The sequence below is a fragment of the Chlorocebus sabaeus genome, chromosome 16, assembly GCF_047675955.1.
Source record: "Chlorocebus sabaeus isolate Y175 chromosome 16, mChlSab1.0.hap1, whole genome shotgun sequence".
Taxonomy (NCBI): domain Eukaryota; kingdom Metazoa; phylum Chordata; class Mammalia; order Primates; family Cercopithecidae; genus Chlorocebus; species Chlorocebus sabaeus.
The window spans coordinates 25,967,444-25,991,711 of record NC_132919.1 but is presented as its reverse complement, the minus strand read 5'-3'; the positions used below and the strand labels follow the sequence as shown (position 1 = coordinate 25,991,711).

General features: G+C 51.3%; 1 protein-coding gene across 2 annotated transcripts in view; it reads left to right on the top strand.

The window, feature by feature from the left end:
• The window catches only part of NOS2 (nitric oxide synthase 2), a 41,438-nt gene that overhangs the window by 11,211 nt on the left and 5,959 nt on the right, over window positions 1-24,268 (top strand). For both annotated transcript variants that reach the window (XM_037992787.2, XM_008010759.3), the window contains exons 4-21: window positions 45-193; window positions 4,135-4,297; window positions 5,088-5,179; window positions 6,017-6,158; window positions 6,287-6,426; window positions 8,122-8,296; window positions 8,387-8,488; window positions 12,732-12,926; window positions 13,818-13,900; window positions 14,603-14,747; window positions 16,020-16,124; window positions 17,435-17,484; window positions 17,874-18,048; window positions 19,213-19,345; window positions 20,466-20,544; window positions 21,337-21,518; window positions 22,878-23,041; window positions 24,018-24,225. In XM_037992787.2, the coding sequence (XP_037848715.2) occupies window positions 45-193; window positions 4,135-4,297; window positions 5,088-5,179; window positions 6,017-6,158; window positions 6,287-6,426; window positions 8,122-8,296; window positions 8,387-8,488; window positions 12,732-12,926; window positions 13,818-13,900; window positions 14,603-14,747; window positions 16,020-16,124; window positions 17,435-17,484; window positions 17,874-18,048; window positions 19,213-19,345; window positions 20,466-20,544; window positions 21,337-21,518; window positions 22,878-23,041; window positions 24,018-24,225 (2,482 nt within the window). The remainder of the gene's footprint in view (window positions 1-44; window positions 194-4,134; window positions 4,298-5,087; window positions 5,180-6,016; window positions 6,159-6,286; window positions 6,427-8,121; window positions 8,297-8,386; window positions 8,489-12,731; window positions 12,927-13,817; window positions 13,901-14,602; window positions 14,748-16,019; window positions 16,125-17,434; window positions 17,485-17,873; window positions 18,049-19,212; window positions 19,346-20,465; window positions 20,545-21,336; window positions 21,519-22,877; window positions 23,042-24,017; window positions 24,226-24,268) is intronic.

The window sequence follows — 24,268 nt, the reverse complement described above, 5'->3', positions numbered from 1 at the left end:
GAGGCCAAATGGCCCACCCTCACCACCTGCCTCTCTCTTTCCAGATTTTGACTTGCAGGTCCAAATCTTGCTTGGGGTCCATTATGACTCCCAAAAGTTTGACCAGAGGACCCAGGGACAAGCCTACCCCTCCAGATGAGCTTCTACCTCAAGCTATCGAATTTGTCAACCAATATTACGGCTCCTTCAAAGAGTAAGGCTTGCCCGCTGCAGGGTCGCTGCCTCCTGCCCTTCCTTCTGCTCTCCTGTCTCCACCCATCGCCTCTGACCCTAGCTAGATAGCTTTCTTTTCCAGATTTGTGGTGTTAAATCACTATGGTTTTGCAGAGCGAAAATGGTTTCCTAGGGGAGAAGACCCTGGAGCAGGTTCTCATAATTGTAGGATAAGTTGTACATAGTGATACCGGTTAAAAGTGACTGAATTTGAACCCTGGCTCCCACATTGTGTCTCAACATCCTCATCATATTAATGGCAAAAACTGCAACTACTTTTGCACCAACCTAATATAAACTGGAGATAACAATAGAAGGTGGCTCGTGTGATTTTTGTGAGGATTCAGTAAGTTCAGAACAGTGTCCTGGCTTACAGAGACCTTGATTATGAATTAATATGGACCCTTTAACTGTGAAATGTTTGAGACAGAAAGGATCTCTGAGGCCACCTAGTCAGGCCTCCTACAGGTGTGAACATGGAAGCTGGTGACATACTTGAAGTCACCTCATTCCAGCTAGAAGCCAGGCCACCTGACTAGGAGACAGCAGGCCATTGCTCTTTGCCCTGACTCTGGTGGGGTTCTACATTTCTGGAGTTCTCTTTTTTTTTTTTCTCTACCCAGTGAGGCTTCCCTGAAGACCATGCTAGACATCCTTTATTTCTATGACCAATTGGTCATTTGGTTGACAGACACACATCAGGCACTGAGTATGCCCCAGCCTTGTGTCAGACACTGGAATACAAAGATTTTTAATTGTCATTTGCCAATTTTATTGCCAACATATACAATTTTAATCGTCCAAAGAGAGGTTGTAAAGCACTGTGGCCTTCCCAGTTTCAAATCCTAGCTGTACCCCTTACAAGCTGAGTAACCCTGGGCGAGTTACTTTGTCTCTCTATGCCTTGATTTTCTTACCGAAAATGGTGATAATAATAGTACCCACCTTGCAGGAGGAGGGTAGTCTACGGGAGTTTATAAAGATGAAAAGAGTTAAAGAATATAAAGAGCTGGGAACAATGCCTGGCCCATAGTAAGCACGACATAAATATTAGCCATTATTATGTTTTTAGAACACTGTGTTGTCCAAATAAAATATGTGGCTATGTAATTTAGGCCCCTTTAAAACTTTTAAAACAAAAATGCACGAAGAGATTGTAAGAAAGAATGTCTGAAGGAAATGGATTGTTTTCTTTTTGTTTGTTTGTTTTTGTTTTTGTTTTTTGAGATGGAGTTTTGATCTTGTTGCCTAGGCTGGAGTGCAGTGGCGCGATCTCGGCTCACTGCCACCTCCGCCTCCTGGGTTTAGGCGATTCTCCTGCCTCGGCCTCCAGAAGTGCCGGGATTACAGATGTGTGCCGCTGCACGTGGCCCACCTCCAGTTTTCTACAATCCTAGAATGTCTGAGCTGGGAGAGACCGTGAGTCTTCAGAAGAGGCCCACATCTTCCAGGGTCAGTGGTCTTCAACCCTGGCTGCACAGTAGACTCACCTGGAAAGCCTGCAGAATTCTGATGGCAGGGTCCCTTGAGTCAAGGGCAGCGGAATCTTGGGAGGTGGGGACGAGGCAGACGTGTGTGTGCTTCAAAAGCTCCCCAGGTGATTCTAAGGTGCAGCCTGGATTGAGCGGCCTGTTGGGGGCTGCCTGCTTTGTGACTGCAAACTTCACAAGATCCTTGGCCTTTCAGCTCAGTTGTTCATTAATGAGCCTTTCGGGGTCCAGGGATTTTCCTGGATAGGTTCCATTGGGCCACAGTACTTATTTATTTATTTATTTAGCACAAAGCACGTGTGCAGCGCAACACTATGAGATTGGTATTATTATTATCCCCATCTTACAGACAAGGCAACTGAAGTCCACAGAAGAGATGTACCTTGCTCAAAGTCACATCCTCCGAAGCCCCAGAGTGGGGATTTGAACCCAGGCAGCTGGTGCCCGAGCCCTTGCTTTTCCCGTCAGTGCTCTAGTACCTAGTCGTGTGGCCTTGCAGGTTCCCAACTCTATTCTGGACCTGGGAGGCCTTGCTGTTGTGTGGAAGGCAATTGGGCGGGTGTTCAGAAGCCCAGTAGGGCTACAGGGCCCTGCCTGGTGGTGTTGGAACTCATTTGCTTCTCACAGAGGAAAACTGTATTTCTCCAAGTCACAAGTACATACCTTGAACCCCTGCTTCCCTGACCAAGAGATCCTGGGGGTGTGGACGGGGAATGGCAGCCTCTGCTCACAAGGACCCCAGCAGTCTAAGACATGACCAGCTGAGCGGGTTCAGTGGCCTTTTGTATCTGAAGAATCATAGCATATTTAGAGATTGTGACTTGCTGCATGTTACATTTAAATGTGTTCACTGATGATGAAAGCCACTCCTTTTATTCAGAGCTCATAGACATCATAGCATTTCTAATGCCTTAGAAACATGATTATTTGAAAACGGCCGTCACATCTAAAACTCTGAAGGAATTGGATGTGAATGTAAAAAATAATCTTCTCTTGCATATGCACGTGCTGACCACCATGTGTGTTGGCGGTGTGGGTGTTATGGTGATCATTACTGTTTTCATGCTCGGATGCAGAGTGGGGAATATTGCTGGAAGCTTTGTTTGGGGAGGGAGGTCTCCCAGCAGTGGGGTGGTTCCCACCTCACCCAGCAGCTTCTTATGGCAGGGGTGTCCTTGGGGATAAATATCATCAAGTGTTTTGTCTTCGTGCTTTTTTTCTCTAATCAAGGAAAAGTTGTCGAGACACTCTTCATCCACAGAAAGGCCATTTTGTTCGGAGTTACCCACTCTCCTTAATCAGGAGTTCATTCTTTAAATAGTTTTGATACTGTTTCAAAGGCTTTGGGGCTGATTGGAAATCTCAAGGTTGTTGTTGTTGGTGGTGTGTGTGTGTATGTTTCAAAGCCTTTCTGACTGAGTCCCTCCCTCCCTTTGGGATATTTTTGAAGTCTGGCAGGGGAGGAGAGAAGCAAGTTTAGAATTGCATATGGAGTGACTGAATGAGCAATTCTGAGGCTGAGGAACAGCATGGTTTAGAGAGACTATGACGTGGGCAGCTCTTTTCTGGCCAGGCCCTGGGACCCTGCAGACTGAGCTCCAATAGCCAGGTCCCAGTCCTGGCTTGACCAGGCTCCTGAGAAAGGGTGGGCAGGCCCTCAACATCTTTGGGCTTACCGTCCCCGCTAGGGTGGAAGGTGGAGGGTCACATGGCCAACAGTTAAGAATCTGGGCTTGGCATCAGGGTGACCTGGGTCTGAGTCCTGACTTTGCTCTTTTCTGTACTTATGTTCCTGGGCGTGGTACTTAACCTCCTAGAGCCTTGAGATCCTTGGCTATAAAATAGATGCGAAGATATCTCCCTCCCAGACTCAGTGAGACCCTGCCTGCGAGTTGCTTCACCCAGTGCCTGGCTCATGTGGGTACCCAGTACACGGGAGCTGCCACGGAGGGACTCGCTCATCTTCTCTCAGCCATGTCAAGGCAGGAGGGCACTCTCCTAACTAATGGAGAGGCAGGACATTGCTATGGCTGGATGGGACACTCCTCCCAGGCTTGCAAGTGTCTGAGAAGGATTGCACCCCTTACTGAGATGAATATGATGAAAGAAAAAGCACCTGAAAATAAGCAGCATTCCCATGGACTCAGGACTGGCTGAGTAGTATTTATAGGACTCAGTGTAAAAATGAAAATGTGGGCTCTTTATTTTAAAATGATGAAGAATTTCAAGATGGGGACAGCAGAGCATTAAGTGTGGGGTGCTTCTAGGCTAAGTGTGGGGTCCCCAAAGCCAGTCCTGGAGGGAGCTGTCTCTGGTGAGAGGCGTCTTGACCTTCTGGTGTCCTATTTCAGTTCCTGCTTCTGTGGATTGAATCAATCCCCATGTAAGGCCATCTCATTGTTGATCTTCCTTCTGTCTTCCTGTCCCCCAGGGCAAAAATAGAGGAACATCTGGCCAGGGTGGAAGCGGTAACAAAGGAGATAGAAACAACAGGAACCTACCAACTGACGGGAGATGAGCTCATCTTCGCCACCAAGCAGGCCTGGCGCAATGCCCCACGCTGCATTGGGAGGATCCAGTGGTCCAACCTGCAGGTGAACTTCCTTAGACCTGAGCAGGAGAGAGCTGGAGGTGGCCAGGCCCTGAGCAGATGGCTTGGAACAGCCACACAGAGCTGTGCCTAGGCCTCCTGGGACTGAAGCCACGGCCCTGGACCCTCTCTCACATTCCCAAATGTTGAGATGGGGCACCTAGAGTCCCTCTCTAGAAGCCTTGAATCGTGTTTCAGCACCAGAGTTTCTAGCTGCCCGTTCTCTATTGTGTTAAATTCAGGAGACTAAATGCCATCATTAGAGTAAACCACGACCTTGTTTTTATTACTCTTGAGGCCGTGGTGCTGCAAGATGTGTTGTTTTCCTCGAATGCTTGAATTCTTGGCTCCAAGAGAACATTTTATTTAGCCTAGCCTCCTAGGCCATCTTTTTGTTGGGGAATCATTTGTTGCAGGATAATATTGAAAGCTCTTGGACAGAGAAATCGATTAGAACTGCCAGTGAAACCAACTCTGGCTGTGTAATATGTGCTGGTGTGGGAAAGGACCTAGCCTGGGGCTGTAGGAATCCCGATTCATGTGCTTTCAAGTCAGGTTTTCTTGGAATTCTGGCTTTGCTGGGATCATCTGAGTGGAGTTGCCTGTGCTCCCCAGAGGGCAGCTATGAGATGGGAGTGATGGTGCAGACGGGAGGCTGCACTCTTCTGCATGGTGTTGAGTGTTTGAGTGTTGAGTGTTTCGGCTGCTCCATTGGTTCCCAGTGACTTCTGATCAGCCTCAAAGCCTCTGTCTGCCCAGTCTTTGATGGGCATGGTCTGGATGGGCTGTTCTAGGTCTTCGATGCCCGCAACTGTTCCACCGCCCGGGAAATGTTTGAACACATCTGCAGACACGTGCGTTACTCCACCAACAATGGCAACATCAGGTCGGTGCACGTTTCCCAGGGCTGCAGAGGGTCTTGCCTTGCCTGAGAATCTCAGCCAAAAGATGCAGCACTTGGGTCTAGGGGAGGCATCTCCAGCTCCAAGAGAAACCAGAGAGAAAGGAAAAAGAGAAAGACTCAGGCTTCTTCGGGGACCTCCAGTAGCGAGCCCAGCCCCTGTGAGCTCAGCTCCCATCGGCAGCCCATGCCCTTGGGTTCCTTCTGATGTGGAGCCATTTGGAGGGGATGGAGAATCTTTAAGTAGTAACTGCTTCACTATTCAGGGTTGGGGCTCCCATTTTTTAGAAGGGTTGGGATGTTAAGAGGTTACCTTCCTCTCCCAACCAATGAGATCACAGCTAATAGGACTGAACAGCTCATTCAGTCATTCATTCATCTTTTTGTTCAGCAGGCACTCAGTGCTTACCTAATGCAACCCAACACAGGACTAGGCTGGGGGAGCAGGAGGAAGGTGGGGTATGGGGGGTAGGAGGCAGAGTGACTAGAACCCAAAGACGCTGCTCCAGCTGCCATGAGCCTACGACCTGCACTAGACAGGCATCCAGCTAACTGCACTGCAAAGAGGGAGACATAGGGCAGCGAAGGAAAGACTGGCAAATCAGCTAACCCTGCCTGATGGATGGGAAGGCCCCCTTGAGCGGGTGGGCCCTGGGTCTTGAGGGAGGGCAGGAGGAGGGGGCATGTCAGGAGGCTGGCTCAGTCAGCTCTGGATCAGGGGCTGCAGAGCAGGTAGGGTGGAGGGGGAGGTAGGGCCAGTGCAGGATGGCTGGGCCCCCACCAGGGCCAGGTGGTAAACAGCACTGTTCCTGTCCCGGGAAGGTCGGCCATCACCGTGTTCCCCCAGCGGAGCGATGGTAAGCACGACTTCCGGGTGTGGAATGCTCAGCTCATCCGCTACGCGGGCTACCAGATGCCAGATGGCAGCATCAGAGGGGATCCTGCCAACGTGGAATTCACTCAGGTACCCAGCCCAGCCTCAGCCCCTGGCCCTGGGGGCAGGGAGCCCCGTGGTGAGCGAGTGACAGAGTGGAGCCCAGAGGAGACACGCAGTCCAGGCTTGCAGACTCACGGGCCTGTCTTGTTCCCCAGCTGTGCATCGACCTGGGCTGGAAGCCCAAGTATGGCCGCTTCGATGTGGTCCCCCTGGTCCTACAGGCTGACGGCCGTGACCCTGAGCTCTTCGAAATCCCACCTGACCTTGTGCTTGAGGTGGCCATGGAACATCCCAAGTAAGTGGGCTGAGGGTGCTGGGGGCAGGGGTGAGTCAACACACAGCTCTTCTCCTTTCCTAAGTGAGGCTCCAGCCCTCAGGCCCCTCCGAATACCTCCCCTAAAGCCCAGCCAGCAGCAGGTGACACTCAGGGGGCTGGCTTTCAAGGACTGTTTTGTCATCGTTGCGTTCTGCAGCCAGTCTGCACTGGCACCTCGGGCCTCAGACAGGATGATTTGTTGATGCTGAGGGGAAGCAGAGGCTTAGACGCACGCGGCCCCAGGAGCTTGGGAAGCAGTGACTGCAGGAGAGGAATGCGTTGAGATTCTGGAAAGGAGCAGCCCAGGCCTCTTCTGCCCTCCTGACAACGCTCTTAGCTGTCCCTCTCCTGTCAGGGGCATATAGGGCTCCAGTGACTTCAAGAGTCCCCCTGGCCCAGCCCCTGCTCTAGGCAGTTCTCATAATTGCAAAAATACCTCTGCGTATTGAGATTTACTCTCTAGCAGACATTGGGCTGGGCTCTTCTTCCTGGCTATTGAATGAACTGAATTCAGTCCCAACTCACAGCCTTTGTACTCCCTGTTCCCTTTGCCCGACATGCCCTTTCCTCAGAATTTTTCTAGGCTCATTTCTTCTTGTCAAAAGGCATTTCCTATAATGCCATCTCCTGTGAGAAGGCTCTCTGACCACTCAAGCTAGAGGAGGGCCGCCTTACCCTCAGTCTAACACGTCATCTTGTTTTTATTTCTTATGTATTTGTTTACCCATTTATAATCTAGAGTCTAGACATTAGACTATAAGCTCCTTGAGAGTGGAGATCTTTTCTTTTCTGTTCACAATGCATACCCAACAGCTAGCAGAGTGCCTGGCACATAGTAGGTGCTCAGTTATAAATATTTGTGGAATAAATGAATATACAAGTGAATGATATTACTAGCTTTATAATAATTCCATGAATTTGATGCTACGATTTCTATTCTGATAATGAGGATGTTGAGGCTCAGAGAGGCTAAAAACATCCCAAGGTCACACTGCTAGTCAGTGGTGAGGTAGAACTTGAACCCCGGCTTTCTGACACTGGTGTCCTTAATTGCTCTATTGTGTTGCATTCTCAGCATTTAGCACAGAGCCTGGCACATACTTGATGCTTAATATGGGTTTGCATGAATGAATGAGTGCATGAATGCATAATTTAATAAATGGCACCCTGTGTGTCCAGTACATCTCTCTGGCTGGGATTAACTCAGAATCAACTCTTGGAAAGGAGTTTTCTTGTTTGACTCTTTCTGAAGCTTTTTTCTTGGTGGGAAGGTGGGAGGTCAATGGGAGGGCAAAGGTGCAAAAGTGAAGCCCCCAGCACCAGACATGGTGGTTCATGGTGGTTCACACCTGTAATTCCAGCACTTTGGGAGGCTGAGGCAGGAAGATTGCTTGAGGCCAGTAGTTCAAGACCAGCCTAGGCAACATAGTGAGACTCTACAAAAAAAAAAAAAAAAAATGAAAAAAATTAGCTGAGCAAGGTGGCACATGCCTGCAGTCCTAGCTACTTGGGAGGCTGAGGCAGGAGGATCGTCTGAGCCCAGGAGTTAAAGGCTGCAGTGAGCTATGATTGTGCCACTGCACTCCAGCATGAGCAACGGAGCAAGACCAAGTCTCAAAAAAAAAAAAAAAAAAAAGGAAGGCCCCAGTTAAATTGTGTCTGCCTTTTTGCCAGATATGAGTGGTTTCGGGAACTGGAGCTAAAGTGGTATGCCCTGCCTGCAGTGGCCAACATGCTGCTTGAGGTGGGCGGCCTGGAGTTCCCAGGGTGCCCCTTCAATGGCTGGTACATGGGCACAGAGATCGGAGTCCGGGACTTCTGTGACGTCCAACGCTACAACATCCTGGAGGTAACATAAGCAGCCCAGCTGGCCAGCTGGAGGTGTGGGCCTGGGGGTGGCTCCAGGGACTGACTCCCCACTATCACTCTGCCTCTTTAGGAAGTGGGCAGGAGAATGGGCTTGGAAACACACAAGCTGGCCTCCCTCTGGAAAGACCAGGCTGTCGTTGAGATCAACATTGCTGTGCTCCATAGTTTCCAGGTATGTCTGGAGTTTTGTGAGTCTGAAGACTTTTTGGTTAGAAGCTCATCAGATCCAGTGACTTATGTGATGCTTACTTTATAAGTCAGCCCCCTTGCTCACTCTAGAGGTCCAGCAGCAGGCAGCTCTTCACCTCCCAAGACTGTTCAATCCCTGCACTTGAGCACTGAATTCTGTGCTCTCTCAATCGCTCTAGGACTTCACTGCCGAAAATTTTCCTCTTCTCTCTCTGTATCATCAGTGTCTCTCTCTGCTGAGTCATTCCCAGCAGTGTACAGACAGGCTCTCCTAGCCCCATGTCAAAAAATAAATGAATAGCTAACATGCAACTCCTGCCAAACCTCAGGCTCCCTCCAGCCACTGCCTCACCTTTCTGCTCCTTTCTGCAGCAAAACTATGGAGAGATCTTATTGCGATTCCTCATCCCCCAGCTGCTTCAGCCTGGCTGGGCGACAGAGCGAGACTCCACTCAAAAAAAAAAAAAGGCGTCCCTGACTATGCCATGTAAAATGATACCCTCGTCCCACTGCCAACCTGTCTCTCTGTGTTAGTCCTTTAACCATTTTATTTTTCTTCAAAATACTTCCTCATACAGTTCCTGGCATTATATAGGATGTCGACTTTTTTTACTTTTCCTTTTTTTTTTTTTTTTGGGGACATCATCTCACTTGGTCACCCAGGCTGGAATGCAGTGGCATGATCATTGCAGCCTCGACCTCCCAGGCTCAAGTGATCCTCCCACCTTAGCCTGCCAAGTAGCTGGGACTACAGGTGCATACCACGCTTGCCTAATTTTTGTATTTTTAGTAGAGATGGTGTTTTTCCATGTTGCCCAGGTTGGTTCTGAACTCCTGGCCTCAAGTGATCTGCCTGCCTCAGGCTTCCAAAGCTCTGGGATTGTAGGCATAAGCCACTGCACCGGGCCGGCTTTCTTTATTGTTTGGTTTTCCCCACTAGAATGTAAGCGCCATGGGGCAGGGACCTTGTCTTTCTGTTTGCTGCTGCACCTCTAGCCTAGAAGAGTATCTGGCACATGGTAGATGCTAAAATCATGTGTCTTGGAAGAATGAATGATGAGGGCCACGTCCACATTCTCGCCTGGCACAAACTGGGTCTTCAGTCCTGGTCTGATGCGTGCATGAATGAGTGACGCTGGGAGGGGACCTATGAGCTGTGGCTGCTCTTGCTTGCTGTGTGAGGGTGACAGCCTCCACCTCCTCTTAAGCCCACACACAGCCACTGGGCTCCTGTGTAGGGCTAAGCCCTCTGGCCCATCTGCTGTTCTTACCCATGGAAACACTTCTCTTCCCTGTGGGAAGGGGGCCTGAGATGTAGGAAGATACTACTTTCGAAGCCACAACCATTGCCATAAAGCTGACAGATGCCCTGGAGGCCCCACCACTGGGCAGTCATTCATTCATTCGGCAATGTTTTACTCAGGGTTTGCCTGGTGCTGGGCACTAGACTGGGCCACGGATGTGAGTGGTGAACAGAGTACAGATGAGCACACACTGTTCCCCATGACTGGGTCACCCCGTAGGCAGATCAGGCCTGTGCTTGATGGGGGAGGGGAAGATGGAACAGGAAGAGCCCCTCAGTGTCTCGGGAAGGGCTGGCCTCGCACCACACATCCTGACTCCTGGGGACTCCCAGCACCAGCCCTGATGCTGGCAGGATGTGGATACGTCCCAGAAAGTCCATGAGCCTCTGCTGTCTCCTGACCGTGGCTGACTGTGTCCTTCCACTGCCTGAGTGTCTCCAGGACTTCCTCACCACCCTTCTTCAGGGTAAACTTCAAAAGATGGGCCCTTGTTTCCTCTCTGTAAAATGGGGATAATAGTGCCTCCCTCACCTGAGGATTGTAGGAATTAAGTAAAAATGCATACAAAATGTTTAGCTGCACTGCCTGGCCCATAGGGAACCCTTGGTAAGCAATGATTTTCTTACTATTTATTATGTTGTCATCACGATCATGGCTACCACTGAGAATTTTTTTTTTTTTTTTTTTTTTTTTTTTTTTTTTTTTTTTTGAGATGAGCTCTCCCTCCGTTGCCTAGGCTGGAGTGCATGGTGTGGTCTCAGCTCACTGCAACCTCCACCTCCTGGGTTCAAGCAATTCTCCTGCCTCAGCCTCCCGAGTAGCTGGAATTACAGGATTGTGTCACCACGCCCAGCTGATTTTTGTAATTTTAGTAGAGACAGGGTTTCACCATGCTGGCCAGGCTGGTCTCAAACTCCTGACCTCAAGTGATCCACCTATCTCTGCCTCTGAGTGGTGGGATTACAGGTGTGAGCCACTGCGCCCATCCCATAGCTACCACTGAGCTTAGAACTGATCTGGTAGCCAGGAGTTGCTGTGTGTTGGAAGAATAAATGAATGAGAGCCCACGTCCACAAGAGTGGTGGCGGGACTTATATATATACATATGTAACTTATATATGTTTATATAATTTAGAAGACATGGCTGGATTCCCAGGCCTGACACCAGCTGGGTCCCCTCATGCCTCCCTACCTTGACTCATGCAGTGCTCCACTCAACTAACTTGCACACCTCTCACAAGACTCCCCTCCTCTCAGGAGCCGCTCCCGAAATTCCCTAACTCGTGCTGGGCCTCTGTTTGGCATTGTGTCCTCTCCTCTGCCCTTCCCCAGCACCTTTGCCTGCCTCCATCAGAGTTTCTGTCAGGCCATGTGAAAATGCCTGATTTTCCTCTGCTTCCCACCCAGTTAGACTAGACCATAATGCATAGAAGGGGTTGTGTCTTTCCCTTCTATAACGCTGATGCCTTATGCAGTGCCTGGCAGATGGAAAGTATAAGAGCAGCTAACATTTATTAAGCACCTACTATGCTTTGCTTATTTCAGCTTATTGCATCCTTTCAACAACCTCATGATGTAGGAACTTTTTTTTGGAGACAAGGTCTTGCTCTGTCACCCAGGCTGGAGTGCAATGGCATGATCATGGCTCACTACAGCCTCGACCTCCTGGGCTCAAGCAATGCTCCTACCACATTAGCCTCCCACATATCTGAGAACACTGGCATGTGCCACCACACCTGGCTCATATTTAAATTTTTCATCTTTTTTTTTTTTTTTTTAAAGACGAAGTCTTGCTCTGTCACCCAGGCTGGAGTGCAATGGTGCGATCTTGGCTCACTGCAACCTCCGCCTCCTGGGTTCAAGCGATTCTCCTCCCTTAGCCTCCTGAGTAGCTGGGATTACAGGTGTATGCTGCCACCATGCCTGGCTAATTTTTATATTTTTTAGTAGAGACGGGTTTTCACCATGTTGGTCAGACTGGTCTCAAACTCCCGACATCAGGTGATCTGCCTGCCTTGGCCTCCCAAAGTGCTGGGATTACAGGCATGAGCCACCACACCTGGCCTACTAATTTTTAAATTTTTATAGAGATGGGGCCTCACCATGTTTCCCAGGCTGATTTCAAACTCCTGGGCTCAAGTGATCCTCCCACCTTGGCCTCCCAAAGTACTAGGATTACAGGCATGAGCCACTGCACCTGGCCATTATGGGAATTCTTATCATTCCCATTTTACAGATGAGCAAACTGAGGCTTAGGGAGATTAAAGACTTAATAGCTCAAATAAGAAGCCAGAGTTTGAACCACTATGTTAAACAAATGTCTCTTGACCGAATGGGTTGCCACAGACATAGAGGCCAGTGGCTGTCTCGCTGGACCATTCCATGGGGTCAGACCCCACAGCCCGTAATTTCAGACTGTGAGTGATTCATCTCCCATACACTACAGTTCTCCCAATGCTTCAGACCTCCCCACGGAGGGGTCTGGCTCCTTCTTGGCTGAGGAGGCTACAACCCCAGGGAAGTGACTCTTAGAACTCTCCACCCATAAATGGCTGGGATGGTATTTCCTTTACCTGCCAAAAGGCGCTGTGGTTTGAGTTATGCAGATCCAGATAGAGCCATCTGCTGGGAGTCTGGGGAGACCCGTGGGCATGAGAGGCTGGATATTACCCCCAAAGGGACGTGGGACCTGTGGGCTGACCCTGGCTAATGTGCTTCCTTGGGCTCCTTCAGAGGCTCCACAAGCACCTACCATTTGGGTGTTTATTTTCAGCAGGCGGGGAGAGGGCCAGGAGGAGTTGCTCTCCTGTGTTACAGATTGCCAGGCCTTCCCAGGCACCCTCTGGGAGCCCTGCAGCCAACCAGCCCCTCTCCCGATTCCCCCACCCTTATCACCACTCCCCTTCTTGCCTTCTGATACAGAAGCAAAACGTGACCATCATGGACCACCACTCAGCTGCAGAATCCTTCATGAAGTACATGCAAAATGAATACCGGTCCCGTGGGGGCTGCCCGGCAGACTGGATTTGGCTGGTCCCTCCCATGTCTGGGAGCATCACTCCCGTGTTTCACCAGGAGATGCTGAACTACGTCCTGTCCCCTTTTTACTACTATCAGGTGAGGGGCCTTCCTCTCCTCTCCGTCCTGGGGGCTCAGGTGTGGCTGTGTGTGTGTGTGTGCGCGCACCTCATGGTTACACATGCAGGGCACAAGAGGAGGCAGGGATATGTTGTTAAAGCTTTCCAGGCTTCACTCAAGGATGCTGAGCAGCCTTTGTGCATTTCCACGGAGAGTGGCACTGAAGGAAGTGCCTTCCACTGCACCCCTAGTGGCCTGTGGCTCGGGTGGCCTCCACGGAAGGGTCCGGCAACAGTCACCCAGCAGAGTGCTGAAGGGATTGGCTCCTGAGTCAGACACTATTGATTCTGCCACTTCTTAGCAATAGGGTCTTGGGTGGGTCCTCTCACCGTTCTGAGCCCTGATCTTCTCATCTCTAAAAGGGATGGGCTTCACTCCACGACAAGGGGTTGTGTGGATTGCAAAGCTGGTGTGTGGAACAGCTCAGCCCAGTGCCCAGCGCAGAATGCATTCAGTAACCTTGAGCTATTGAGACGAGTTCATTTTGTGCCAAAAAGGATTTAAGAAGAGCTTCCTGCATCTACATGACCTCACACGCAGGGTGACTGCATGTCCTAGATTCTTGCCTGTTGTACTAGCAGCTCCTCTTGCTCTCAAAGGTGTCTCAGTTGGGACTGTACATTATGTCGTCTGCCTGGTGATAAGATGCTAAAAAGAAAAAGGGAGCGCAGCTTGTTCCTTCCAGGAGGACACTGATGAGAATCAGAGTGAGCTGCCCCCCTCGATGTGCAGGCTCCATGCCGGGCAGTGGAGAGGCAACTGGGGGAGAGGCTCATGACGGGTGCGCAGGGTCCTCTACCACTCCAGCATCCACAAGCCAAGCCAAGCCAGGACCCCGCCCTGCCCTCACATCTCCTTTCTTTTCTGAAGGTAGAGGCCTGGAAAACCCATGTCTGGCAGGACGAGAAGCGGAGACCCAAGAGAAGAGAGATTCCGTTGAAAGTCTTGGTCAAGTGAGTGGCAGTGACCAGTAGTGATGTGTGAACTGTGTCTCTTCCTTCTAGTCAGCCTCCGCCTCCAGTCCTTGAAGGGCAAGGAACACAGGGAATGGATATTCTTGTTGCTTTTGTTTTTGAGACAGGGTCTCACCCTGTCACCCAGGCTGGGGTGTAGTGGTGCCATCACAGCTCACTGCAGCCCCTGCTTCCCAAGCTCAAGTGATCCTCCCACCTGAGCCTCCCAAGTAGCTGGGACCACAGGTACAAACCCACGCCTGACTAATTTTGTTTATTTTTTGAAGAGATGGGGTCTCAGAATGTTGCCCAGGTTGGTCTCGAACTTCTGGGCTCAAGCGATCTTCCTGTCTCAGCCTCCCAAAGTGCTGGGATTACAGATGTGAGCCACTGTGCCTGGACTGGGAATGTATATTCTTCGTGGAATTTGGCTCCCAGAAGTCCAGTCGCCAATTCCAAGGGTCCCCTGCTGCCGTTGTTCCAACCTTCTCTCTCCTCTGTTTTCCCAAAGGGGCCTGTAGTAGTGGGTGAGGGGAGGAAAAGGGTGGGATGTCATGGTGCATGGCTGGTGAGAAGCGTAGTTTGCTTTTCCCTCAACCTACCCCACATTAAACGCTGTCCTGTCCCATTCCCATGGTCCCCCATTTTCTTCTGGAAGGCTGACTTAGCACACAGCGCCTGCCCGTCTATCTGTCCCCACAGAGCTGTGCTCTTCGCCTGTATGCTGATGCGTAAGACGATGGCGTCCCGAGTCAGAGTCACCATCCTCTTTGCGACAGAGACAGGAAAATCAGAGGCGCTGGCCTGGGACCTGGGGGCCTTGTTCAGCTGTGCCTTCAACCCCAAGGTACCGGCTCAGTGGGATGGCTGTTGTTTTTTCTCCTTGTGTGCAGGGGAGTCTAGGAAAAGTTAAAACGGTTTTCCCACTCCTGGATGTCTCAGAACCTTGGATGTGCTAATGTGCATGATAAATCTGGAAGAGAAGGAAAGACGTGTGCAGGGATTTCCAAACTTACGCAGCAGATGAGTTTTTCATGGTGTTCTGGAGAACACATTTTGAGGAACACTTTCACAGTGCATCCAGGCCTCAATATGCATCAGTTATTCTAGCTGAACTTTATTCAGGCTCACTGAATACCTGCTCTGCAGGATGCAGTGATACATGTGAAAGGGGGAAGAGATGAGTAAGCTGCAGATAAACAAGAAAAGGCCACAGAGGGTGTGTCTAAGCTCTATCCCCTGCCTTCAGCACTGACAGATAAAATCCTACTCTTAGGGATTGGTGGCCCCATACTAGGCCAGTTCCGGGCTTTGAGGATCTCACAGTGAGTGACTCAGGGCCAGGCCTTGCCCTTGGAGAGCTCTCCAGTATACACCTGACTCTACCCTCCTGGCACCCTGCAAAGCAGGTGTCAATGTCACTGTTAATGCACAGAGAAGGAACCTGACTATTAGACAGGTTGATGGGTTTTCCAGGGCCACACAGCTTCTAGGAGATGGATGTGACCCTGAGGACAGGGCACATGCCAGTGTAATGCCACGATGGCATGAGCTGTGATCTGTACCATGTAGAGGCCTAAGCCAAGGGGGAACTGACTGATGACCAGGTCAGCTAGGTCGCTGAAAACACTTCTTGGGTCCAAGCCTCACCCGCCAGCTCCCAGGAGTCTGGAACTGCCAGGAGAGTGGTGGCAGGTCCCCCATCCTCAGCTGGGTGGGCCCGGATAGAACAGCAAGGCGAGGGCACATTTCCCCGGCCATTCCCTCCAGGCGCAGCTGTGACCTGCTCATTCTAATTTTGTGGAAATGTTTCCACACACACAGAATTGCAAGTAGCAATGAACATGGTGAGAGGTGTTTAGACATGGGAAAGGCAGTATTTTGGAGACTGCCGATGGGTTAGCCTCAGGGCTTGAGCGGGGAAGGAGAATCATGGATGATGCGTTCAAATCGGTTCATTCACCTCCTCTGTGCCACACCTATGCCAGGCCCTGGGAGAGACAGATGAGCACAGATGAGCACAGGAGCCGCAGACTGGGGACAGTGTGGGAGGAAGCCCAAGGTGTCTAGGCAGGGTAGGGAGGGCCCTATTGGGAGCTAAGAGTTGATGTCCATCCAGGTTGTCTGCATGGATAAGTACAGTCTGAGCTGCCTGGAGGAGGAGCGGCTGCTGTTGGTGGTAACCAGTACGTTTGGCAATGGAGACTGCCCCGGCAACGGAGAGGTGGGTGGCCTGAGGTCTGGATGGTCTAGGGGGTGATCGCACACAGGAGGACCCAGGAAAGGGTCTAGGGGATGCAGCATGTCCTATATAGGGCGTTTGGGTGTCACTGCTCAGGCCACTCTGGATCAGGTCATTTGCTGGCCTCCGTCATAATTATTGCCATATGGAAGGGCCTCCTTTCCTATGATATATTTAATATATTTCTGTGAATGACCTACCTGTTCATATTTAAAAATTCATATTTAAAGGAAACTTGTATCACTCTCGCAAAAGGAAAATAGCAAAACATAAATTCAATGAAAACAAAATGAAGTTAATGAATTTTAGCTAGATACTATTCCGAACCAAATCCTACTCTTTGTTTGTTTGTTTGTTTGTTTTTATTTTTTTGGTTTTTTTTGAGATGGAGTTTTGCTCTTGTTGCCCAGGGTGGAGTGCAGTGGCGCGATCTCGGCTCACCGCAACCTCTGCCTCCCTGGTTCAAGTGATTCTCCTGCCTCAGCCTCCCGAGTAGCTGGGATTACAGGCACGCGCCACCACGCCCGGCTACTTTTGTATTCTTTATTTTAGTAGAGATGGGGTTTCTCCATGTAGGTCAGGCTGGTCTTGAACTCCCGACCTCAGGTGATCTGCCCACCTCAACCTCCCAAAGTGCTGGGATTATCGGTGTGAGCCAACATGCTCAGCTATCTTTGTTTTTAAAAAAGAGTGACAGGCAATAAGAGAGGTATTAAAGGTCTATTAGCACCAATTTGAGACTGTCTCTCCAGTGCTCAGAAGAATGAAAATGCAATTGATGGGAATAACTAAAAAATAAATTATGAAAAGGGAGTCAATACTCACCATGGGATTTGACGCTAGTTCTGCTGGGTCACACACCTCCTGGGATCGTCTTGGGTTCCTGGAGAGCCAGCCTGATTTCAGAGACTATAGGACCAATTGCTGTTGCTTCTACCAGGTTCCAAACCAGAAGACAGAATCACGGCCCATTAGGAGGCCCTCTGGAGATGCCCTGCTATAAGGCAGCCCCCCTCTGCCAGGGCTGGATGGGAGGAGGCCAGGCTGTTCTGGGTCTCCCACCAAGGAGCAGGTTGTTTATATAGTTGCTATAGTTTAGCTGGAGTGAGAGACAGGCTAAACTTGTCAGCTGACAACCAGGTCCTTGGCCAGGTGGCCCCACATGTAAACTAACTTCCATTGTGGGCTGTGAACCTTCTCCTGCCAGCTGTGGCCAGGTTTCCAGAAGAAAGGAAAAAACAGTGTTTTTATTCATCCTGGCCTGAGAACTCTGTCGTTCCCTCTCTTTCTAGAAACTGAAGAAATCGCTCTTCATGCTGAAAGAGCTCACCAACAAATTCAGGTACAACTTTTTCCCTCGTTCTACTCCTCCTAGCCCTGCCCTGTGGACCCAAAGTCTGGGTTCAGGAGATGGAACTGGGTGTGCACAGGGGGTCGTCTCAGAGCTGACCAGGCACAGGGGGACCCTGGGTCTAAGGTCTGTACTCACAGTATGTCAAGGGTCAAACCACAGAAACCAAGTCCCTCTCACAGGTTTGTAGGCCAAGCACGGGGTGGTCATGGGAGTTGGTGACAAGGCTCTGGGGTCAGGGGGACCTTTAGGGGATCCAGCTCCATGCTCCAACTGGAGGGGGAGAGTCTGGGGCTGGCCCTCCAGGCTGTTGGTGCTGGGTGCTGGGTGCCAGGCGCTGCTTGCATGGGGCATGAGTCTCTGTGTGTGTTCTCGGGCAGGTATGCCGTGTTTGGCCTCGGCTCCAGCATGTATCCTCGGTTCTGCGCCTTTGCTCATGACATCGATCAGAAGCTGTCCCACCTGGGGGCCTCTCAGCTCACCCCTATGGGAGAAGGGGATGAGCTCAGTGGGCAGGAGGACGCCTTCCGCAGCTGGGCCGTGCAAACCTTCAAGGTCGGTTCCCAGCCAGAGCTGCTCCACAGCAGGGACATGACAGGGTGCATTCATGCCTAGGACCTCTGTGCTGAACATCGCAGGTGCCATGACCTCTGCCCCTGGTCCTGCAGATGTGGTCCCAGGCAGGGGCCAGGGCCACTGACCTGAGGGTGCAGGTCACTGCTGCTCTCCCTCAGCCCCCCAGAAGAGCTCCACCCTGTGCACACTACTCTGGGGAAGCAGGTGGCACAGGTACCCTCTGCCCTTAGGGAGCTTCTAGTTTAAGGACTTTCCCCCACTGACTACCTAGGTCACCTCTTAAATTCTGTGTCTGTTTCATTCTCGCAGCCATAGAGAGCCTGGGCACAGGCACCACACAGTGGGCCCTCGGCAGATGCTGACCCTTTCTCTCTCCACCACCACTTTGGATCCACTCAGTGTCTCCGTAGCTATTTATTGCGGTGGCTGGCCCTAGTCATTTAGGGAACTCGTCAGTCATGCAGAGTGTCACTCACTGGTGGTGCTTAGGATTATCAGCGTGTGTCGGGGCAGGCTTGGTTCCAAAGCCCGGGCCTCCTCCATGTGGTTCCACACCAGGAACATGGGGACAATCAGACTTCTCCCAGTGTGGGCCTGAGGATACAAGATCATGTCAATATTGGCATTCATAATGGCTGGGCACAATGGCACATGCCTGTAATTCAGGCACTTTAGGAGGCTGAGGTGGGCAGATCACTTGAGCCCAGGAGCTCAAAACTAGCCTGGGTAACCTGTGAAACCTGCCTTTACTGAAAATACAGAAGATTGACTGGGCTTGGTTGTGCATAATTGGTGTTAGCTACTCAGAAGGCTGAGGCAGGAGGATTGCTTGAGCCCAGAGAGGTTGGGGCTTCAGTTAGCTATGATGGCACCACTGTGCTCCAGCCTGGGTGACACAGTGAGACCCTGTCTCAAAACAAAAACAAAGCAATATTTATAATAGTAGCAATAGCTACTATGTGCCAAGCCCAGGCACCTCTTTGAGTCCTTGCTGTCACCCTATCAGGTAAGTGTGCTTAGAACTTACATGAAGCCCACGGCTCAGTGTTTGGTCCATGGTAAGGGCCTAAAAAGTGGTAGCCCCGGTGGTGCGGATGCTGCTGCTGCTGACCGTTAACCCCAGTCTGCTCCACCTTCTTCCAGGCAGCCTGTGAGACGTTTGATGTCCGAGGCAAACAGCACATTCAGATCCCCAAGCTCTACACCTCCAGTGTGACCTGGGACCCACACCACTACAGGCTCGTGCAGGACTCACAGCCTTTGGACCTCAGCAAAGGTACCTGCTTCTCGGCAGCACACAGGGCTTGTTTGTGTTGGGGTCTGAGCCCTGAGCCCACGGTCAAGGAGATCCCTGGGTCTCCTTCTGAACAGAGACAGCTGGCCTGGGCGCCTCCCTCTCACTGAATGCAAGAGCCTGTTAGGGTGCAAGACTCAAGGTGCTGAGGGAGGCTGTTTCAGGAGGGAGCCCCAAGAGGGTGGTGGAGAGAGAAGGGGACAGCATCTGCCGAGGGCCTACTGTGTGCCGGGCATGGTGCGGGGCTCCTGGCCCACATGGGCTAAGTGATCCTGGACACTCCTCCTGGGAGAAAGGCACAGAAGGAGAAATTGCAGTTCAGGGAGGTGAAGCACATTGCTAGCCTGTGGTCATGTTGGGATCTGGGCCCCCGCCTTCCAGCCGCAAAGTCAGCCAAGGGTCGTGAAGAAGGCATCGCAGAGGTGATTCCAGGCTGTAGTGGTGAACTCTCCGCTCTGCACCCCGGGGTGCTGTGCCCTGTGCCCTGACTAAGATAGTCCTGCAGGTTTCTACGTTTCAGATATCCCCAATGTCAGTGATGCTCTCCTGTGGGTCCCAAGCCGTGGAGATGTCCTGGGACTTTCATTTTTAGGTTCCTAAATTGAATTTCCCAACACCTAGAAGCAATACCGAGAAGCTGCCGTGTATCAGATCAAGGACTTTTTTTTTTGGAGGGGCGTTGGGGGACGGAGTCTCAGTCTGTCATCCAGGCTGGAGTTCAGTGACGCTTATTGCAACCTCCACCTCCCGGATTCAAGTGATTCTCGTGCCTCAGCCTCCCTAGTAGCTGGGACTACAGGAACTACCACCATGCCTGGTTTCAGTATGTTGGCCAGTCTGGTCTCAGACTCTTGACCTCCAGTAATCCACCCACCTCGGACTCCAAAAGTGCTGGGATTACAGACATGAGCCACCATGCCCGGCCTGGACCAAGGATCTTTATTTGTGGAATAAAAGGAAGAAAAAGAAAACCCTCAATGGCCACCTCAGCAGCATGCCCCAAGTGTAGTGTCCAGGTGTCACTGACTCAGACACCTGGGGGCTTCCCCTACCTATGCTCAAGAGCCACTTTGCCATTTCACTGTCTCTGTGTTCTTCACAGCCCTCAGCAACGTGCACGCCAAGAACGTGTTCACCATGAGGCTCAAATCTCGGCAGAATCTACAGAGTCCGACATCCAGGTAAGGGAAAGTACAGGGCTTCTCGGGTGGTGCTCTGTCGATTTTATTCTAACGAATGAAAGGCCAGAAGAAATCAGTCTTTGAAGGAAGAGGAGAGGAGCCTCTGCTGGCATTAGCAGCCACACTGTCAGTAGGACCGGCCCACCTGGTAACCCGCGGCCACCTGTGCTTTTACATCTACTCTTGGTTAACCACGGGCCACTTTTCCTGGTTGGACACTAAGCATCTGCTCCACTTCCTCTCCTTCCTCATTGAACTCTTTCACTAAAAGGAGAGTGCAAGAGAGACTTAAACTGTTTGACTCATTCTGAAGAACTTTCAGGAAAAGTGTTGGCAGGGAAGGAAATTTCCCAGCTCTGGGAAATGAGCCTTGTGGATTATCTGCAGGTTTCATTGATCTGTACAGTCCTCCCGCGTGCATTAGGAAAACTGGCCTTGGTTCTAATAAGAACAGGGTTTGTCCTGGCAACAAGGAAAGGTTTCTTCTGATGTCCACGTGTCTCCAAGGGGGATGCTTTCTCCAGGCAGAGGCTGTGGCCAAGCCCTCGAGGGACTCAGAGGGCTGCTGGGAAGGGGTGGGCCCCCTCCTCCCCAAAGGGAAGCTCCCGGGGCCCTCTCGAGCACCCCTGCCTGTGGGGATCCCTCATCCCAAGCGCAGGGTGGTGGCCCAGGCTTGTGGAACCAGCCAGGAAAATGAAAGGAGGGCACATTTCCTGGGGAAACTGGCCTGCCCATCAGGAGCCCTGGAGGAAATCCTTCAATGTCACCTGAGGCTTCATTTTCCTTCCCCAGCCGTGCCACCGTCCTGGTGGAACTCTCCTGTGAGGACGGCCAAGACCTGAACTACTTGCCGGGGGAGCACCTTGGGGTTTGTCCAGGCAACCAGCCGGCCCTGGTCCAAGGCATCCTGGAGCGAGTGGTGGACAGCCCGGCACCCCACCAGACAGTGCGCCTGGAGGCCCTGGACGAGAGTGGTGAGCCCCAGGCCAGACAGCCAATGCTGCCTGGCATCCTCCGGCCACCCCACCTGGCTGAGGGGCTGGGCCTGGGCCTGCTGGTGACAGCCATCCCTGTCCTTCCTGCTGAGAGGGTGGGCCGCCAAAGCTCATGTGAAAGCAGTTATGAAAACAGTCCCAGCCCATAAGGCATCGCTCCCTGGCCTTAGTTTCCCCAGTGATAACAACATCCCTGCAATGCAGTGGCCAAAGTGAGAAAGTGGGATAAGCCGGCCATGGTGGCTCATGTCTGTAATCCCAGCACTTTGGGAGGCCGTGGCGGGTGGATCACTTGAGGTCAGGAGTCTGAGACAAGCCTGGCCAACATGATGAAACCCTGTCTCGACTAAAAGTACAAAAATAATTAACCAGAAATGGTGCTTCATGCCTGTAATCCCAGTCACTCGGGAGGCTGAGGCACAAGAATTGCTTGAAGCCAGGAGGTGGAGGTTGCAGTGATCAGAGATCTTGGGTGACAGAGACTCCATCTCAAAAAAATAAAAAAGAAAGTGGGACCAGAGAGGCAGAGCCTGGTGGTGCTCCCCACTGTCCAGGAGAAAGTGAGAGAACCTGAGACATGGGGACAATGAGACAGACGTCCTTGTGACTGTAGGATGATGGATGTGGTTCATCAGGACTCTGTTCCAGAGAAGATAATGTCATGCTCATATTTTTACCTAATATTTAGAAAGCATTTGTGTACCAGGTACAGCACCAGCTATTATGTGCACAGTTTGATTCAGTGCTCATGCCAACCCAGCAAGATAGGTTTTGGTATCAGATCTGTTTCACACGGAGGGAACCCAAGGCCCAGAGGCTTCAGTCACCTAGGAAGTGGGGAGCCAGGGTTTGAACTCAAGTCTGCTAGCCCCAGAGTCTGTGCTGTGACTGCCCTGCATGCTGCCCCCTGGGACTTCCCTTTGGGCTCATCTTCTGCTCACCCAGCACCTCTTGGTACAGCACCCAGGGGACTGCAGTCATGGGCTTTTCTCTGAGTGAACAACTGGCCTGTGAGGTATCCATTAGTCTTTGGTGGATTTAGTCATTGTGAGTCTGTGGGTGTCTTGCTAAAGTTCAGGTCTGGGCCAGAGAAGGACATGGTTAGTTCATCAGGACCACGCCAACTTAGTGCCCCTTTTGGGGCTGGTGATCAGCCTTCCCTGGAATCCTTTCTCCATGAGCCACCTCCTTCCTGCCTTTTGCTCATAGAGCCAGGACTTCAGAGCCTCCTTTCCCTGCAGCTGGAGAACAGGGGGTGTCTGCCTGGGGGCCTCGCTACCTTCTGAGAATCCTGAATGGGGCCTCTTTTCCATCCTGACACCTTCCTTCCCCATCCAGGCAGCTACTGGGTCAGTGACAAGAGGCTTCCCCCCTGCTCGCTCAGCCAGGCCCTCACCTACTTCCTGGATATCACCACCCCCCCAACCCAGCTGCTGCTCCAAAAGCTGGCCCAGGTGGCCACAGAAGTGACTGAGAGACAGAGGCTGGAGGCCCTGTGCCAGGTGAAGATCAGGGCTGGTGGGCAGTGGAGGTATGTGGGGGGTCCCAGCATGTAGGGAGCCAAAGCCCAGAGCTGGTCTTTAACTTCCAAGAGGGAGCCACCCAGTTTCCCAAAGTGAGACCTGTCAAAGGCTGGTGGGAAGCCAGGCATCATCCGCTGGCCCATGTCTGGGACACAGTTGTGTTGAGTGAACTGAGTTTTTCCAAGTGTCTGCAGGATGCAACCAGAGTGCACTGCCTTGAATATTAGCTAGAAAGGGGAGCCGTCCTTATCTGTCTTTGCTTTCCCCAAAACTGGAATAAAGTTGTCACTTAAGATGTATTGGGGGATGGATGGTGTGGATGAATGGATAAATGGGCATTATGGACAGAGTGACAGACGGACAGCTGAATTAATAAGTTAATGAGAGAATGCATTAACTCACCTGCAACCGTCTGGTTCCAAGTCTGCAAAAGGCACTGACTGTCATTATTATCATCATCATTATAGCTAATTATCTCAATTCCAACTACCCCCACTACCATTATTTTGTGGCTGCAATGTACTAACTTGGTACATGTTTTCTGGTTTAATTCCCATAACATCCCCACCAGGTAGGCAATGCTATCCCTGTTTCACAAAAGATAAGTAATTGGGATGAGATTCCATAGCTAGTGAGAGCATCCAGCAAAGATTTGAACCCAGGTCTGATTGGTTCCATAGCCTTGCCCCAAATAAATTACAATAAAGATTTGACCCCTGCCCATGAGTTGCTGAGCGTGGAGGTAACACAAGTTAGATAAATGTACTGGACTGAGTTTCACCAGGACAGGAACTATTTCTTCGCAAGCTCGGTAGTCTCAGCACCCTGGACAGTGCCTGGCACATGGACTTGTTTGTTGAGTGAGTGGAGGAATGAATGAATACTGGGTTGTGTCAGCCTTTCCCCCAAAATGGGGCAGACGCCCCGAGTCACTCACATCACCCTTGGCTTTCAGCCCTCAGAGTACAGCAAGTGGAAGTTCACCAATAGCCCCACGTTCCTGGAGGTGCTGGAGGAGTTCCCATCCCTGCGGGTGTCTGCTGGCTTCCTGCTTTCCCAGCTCCCCATTCTGAAGCCCAGGTTCTACTCCATCAGCTCCTCCCGGGATCACACGCCCACGGAGATCCACCTGACTGTGGCTGTGGTCACGTACCACACCCAAGGTGAGCCCAGGGCTCTGGAGCAGGCCCTCTCCACTCCTTATTG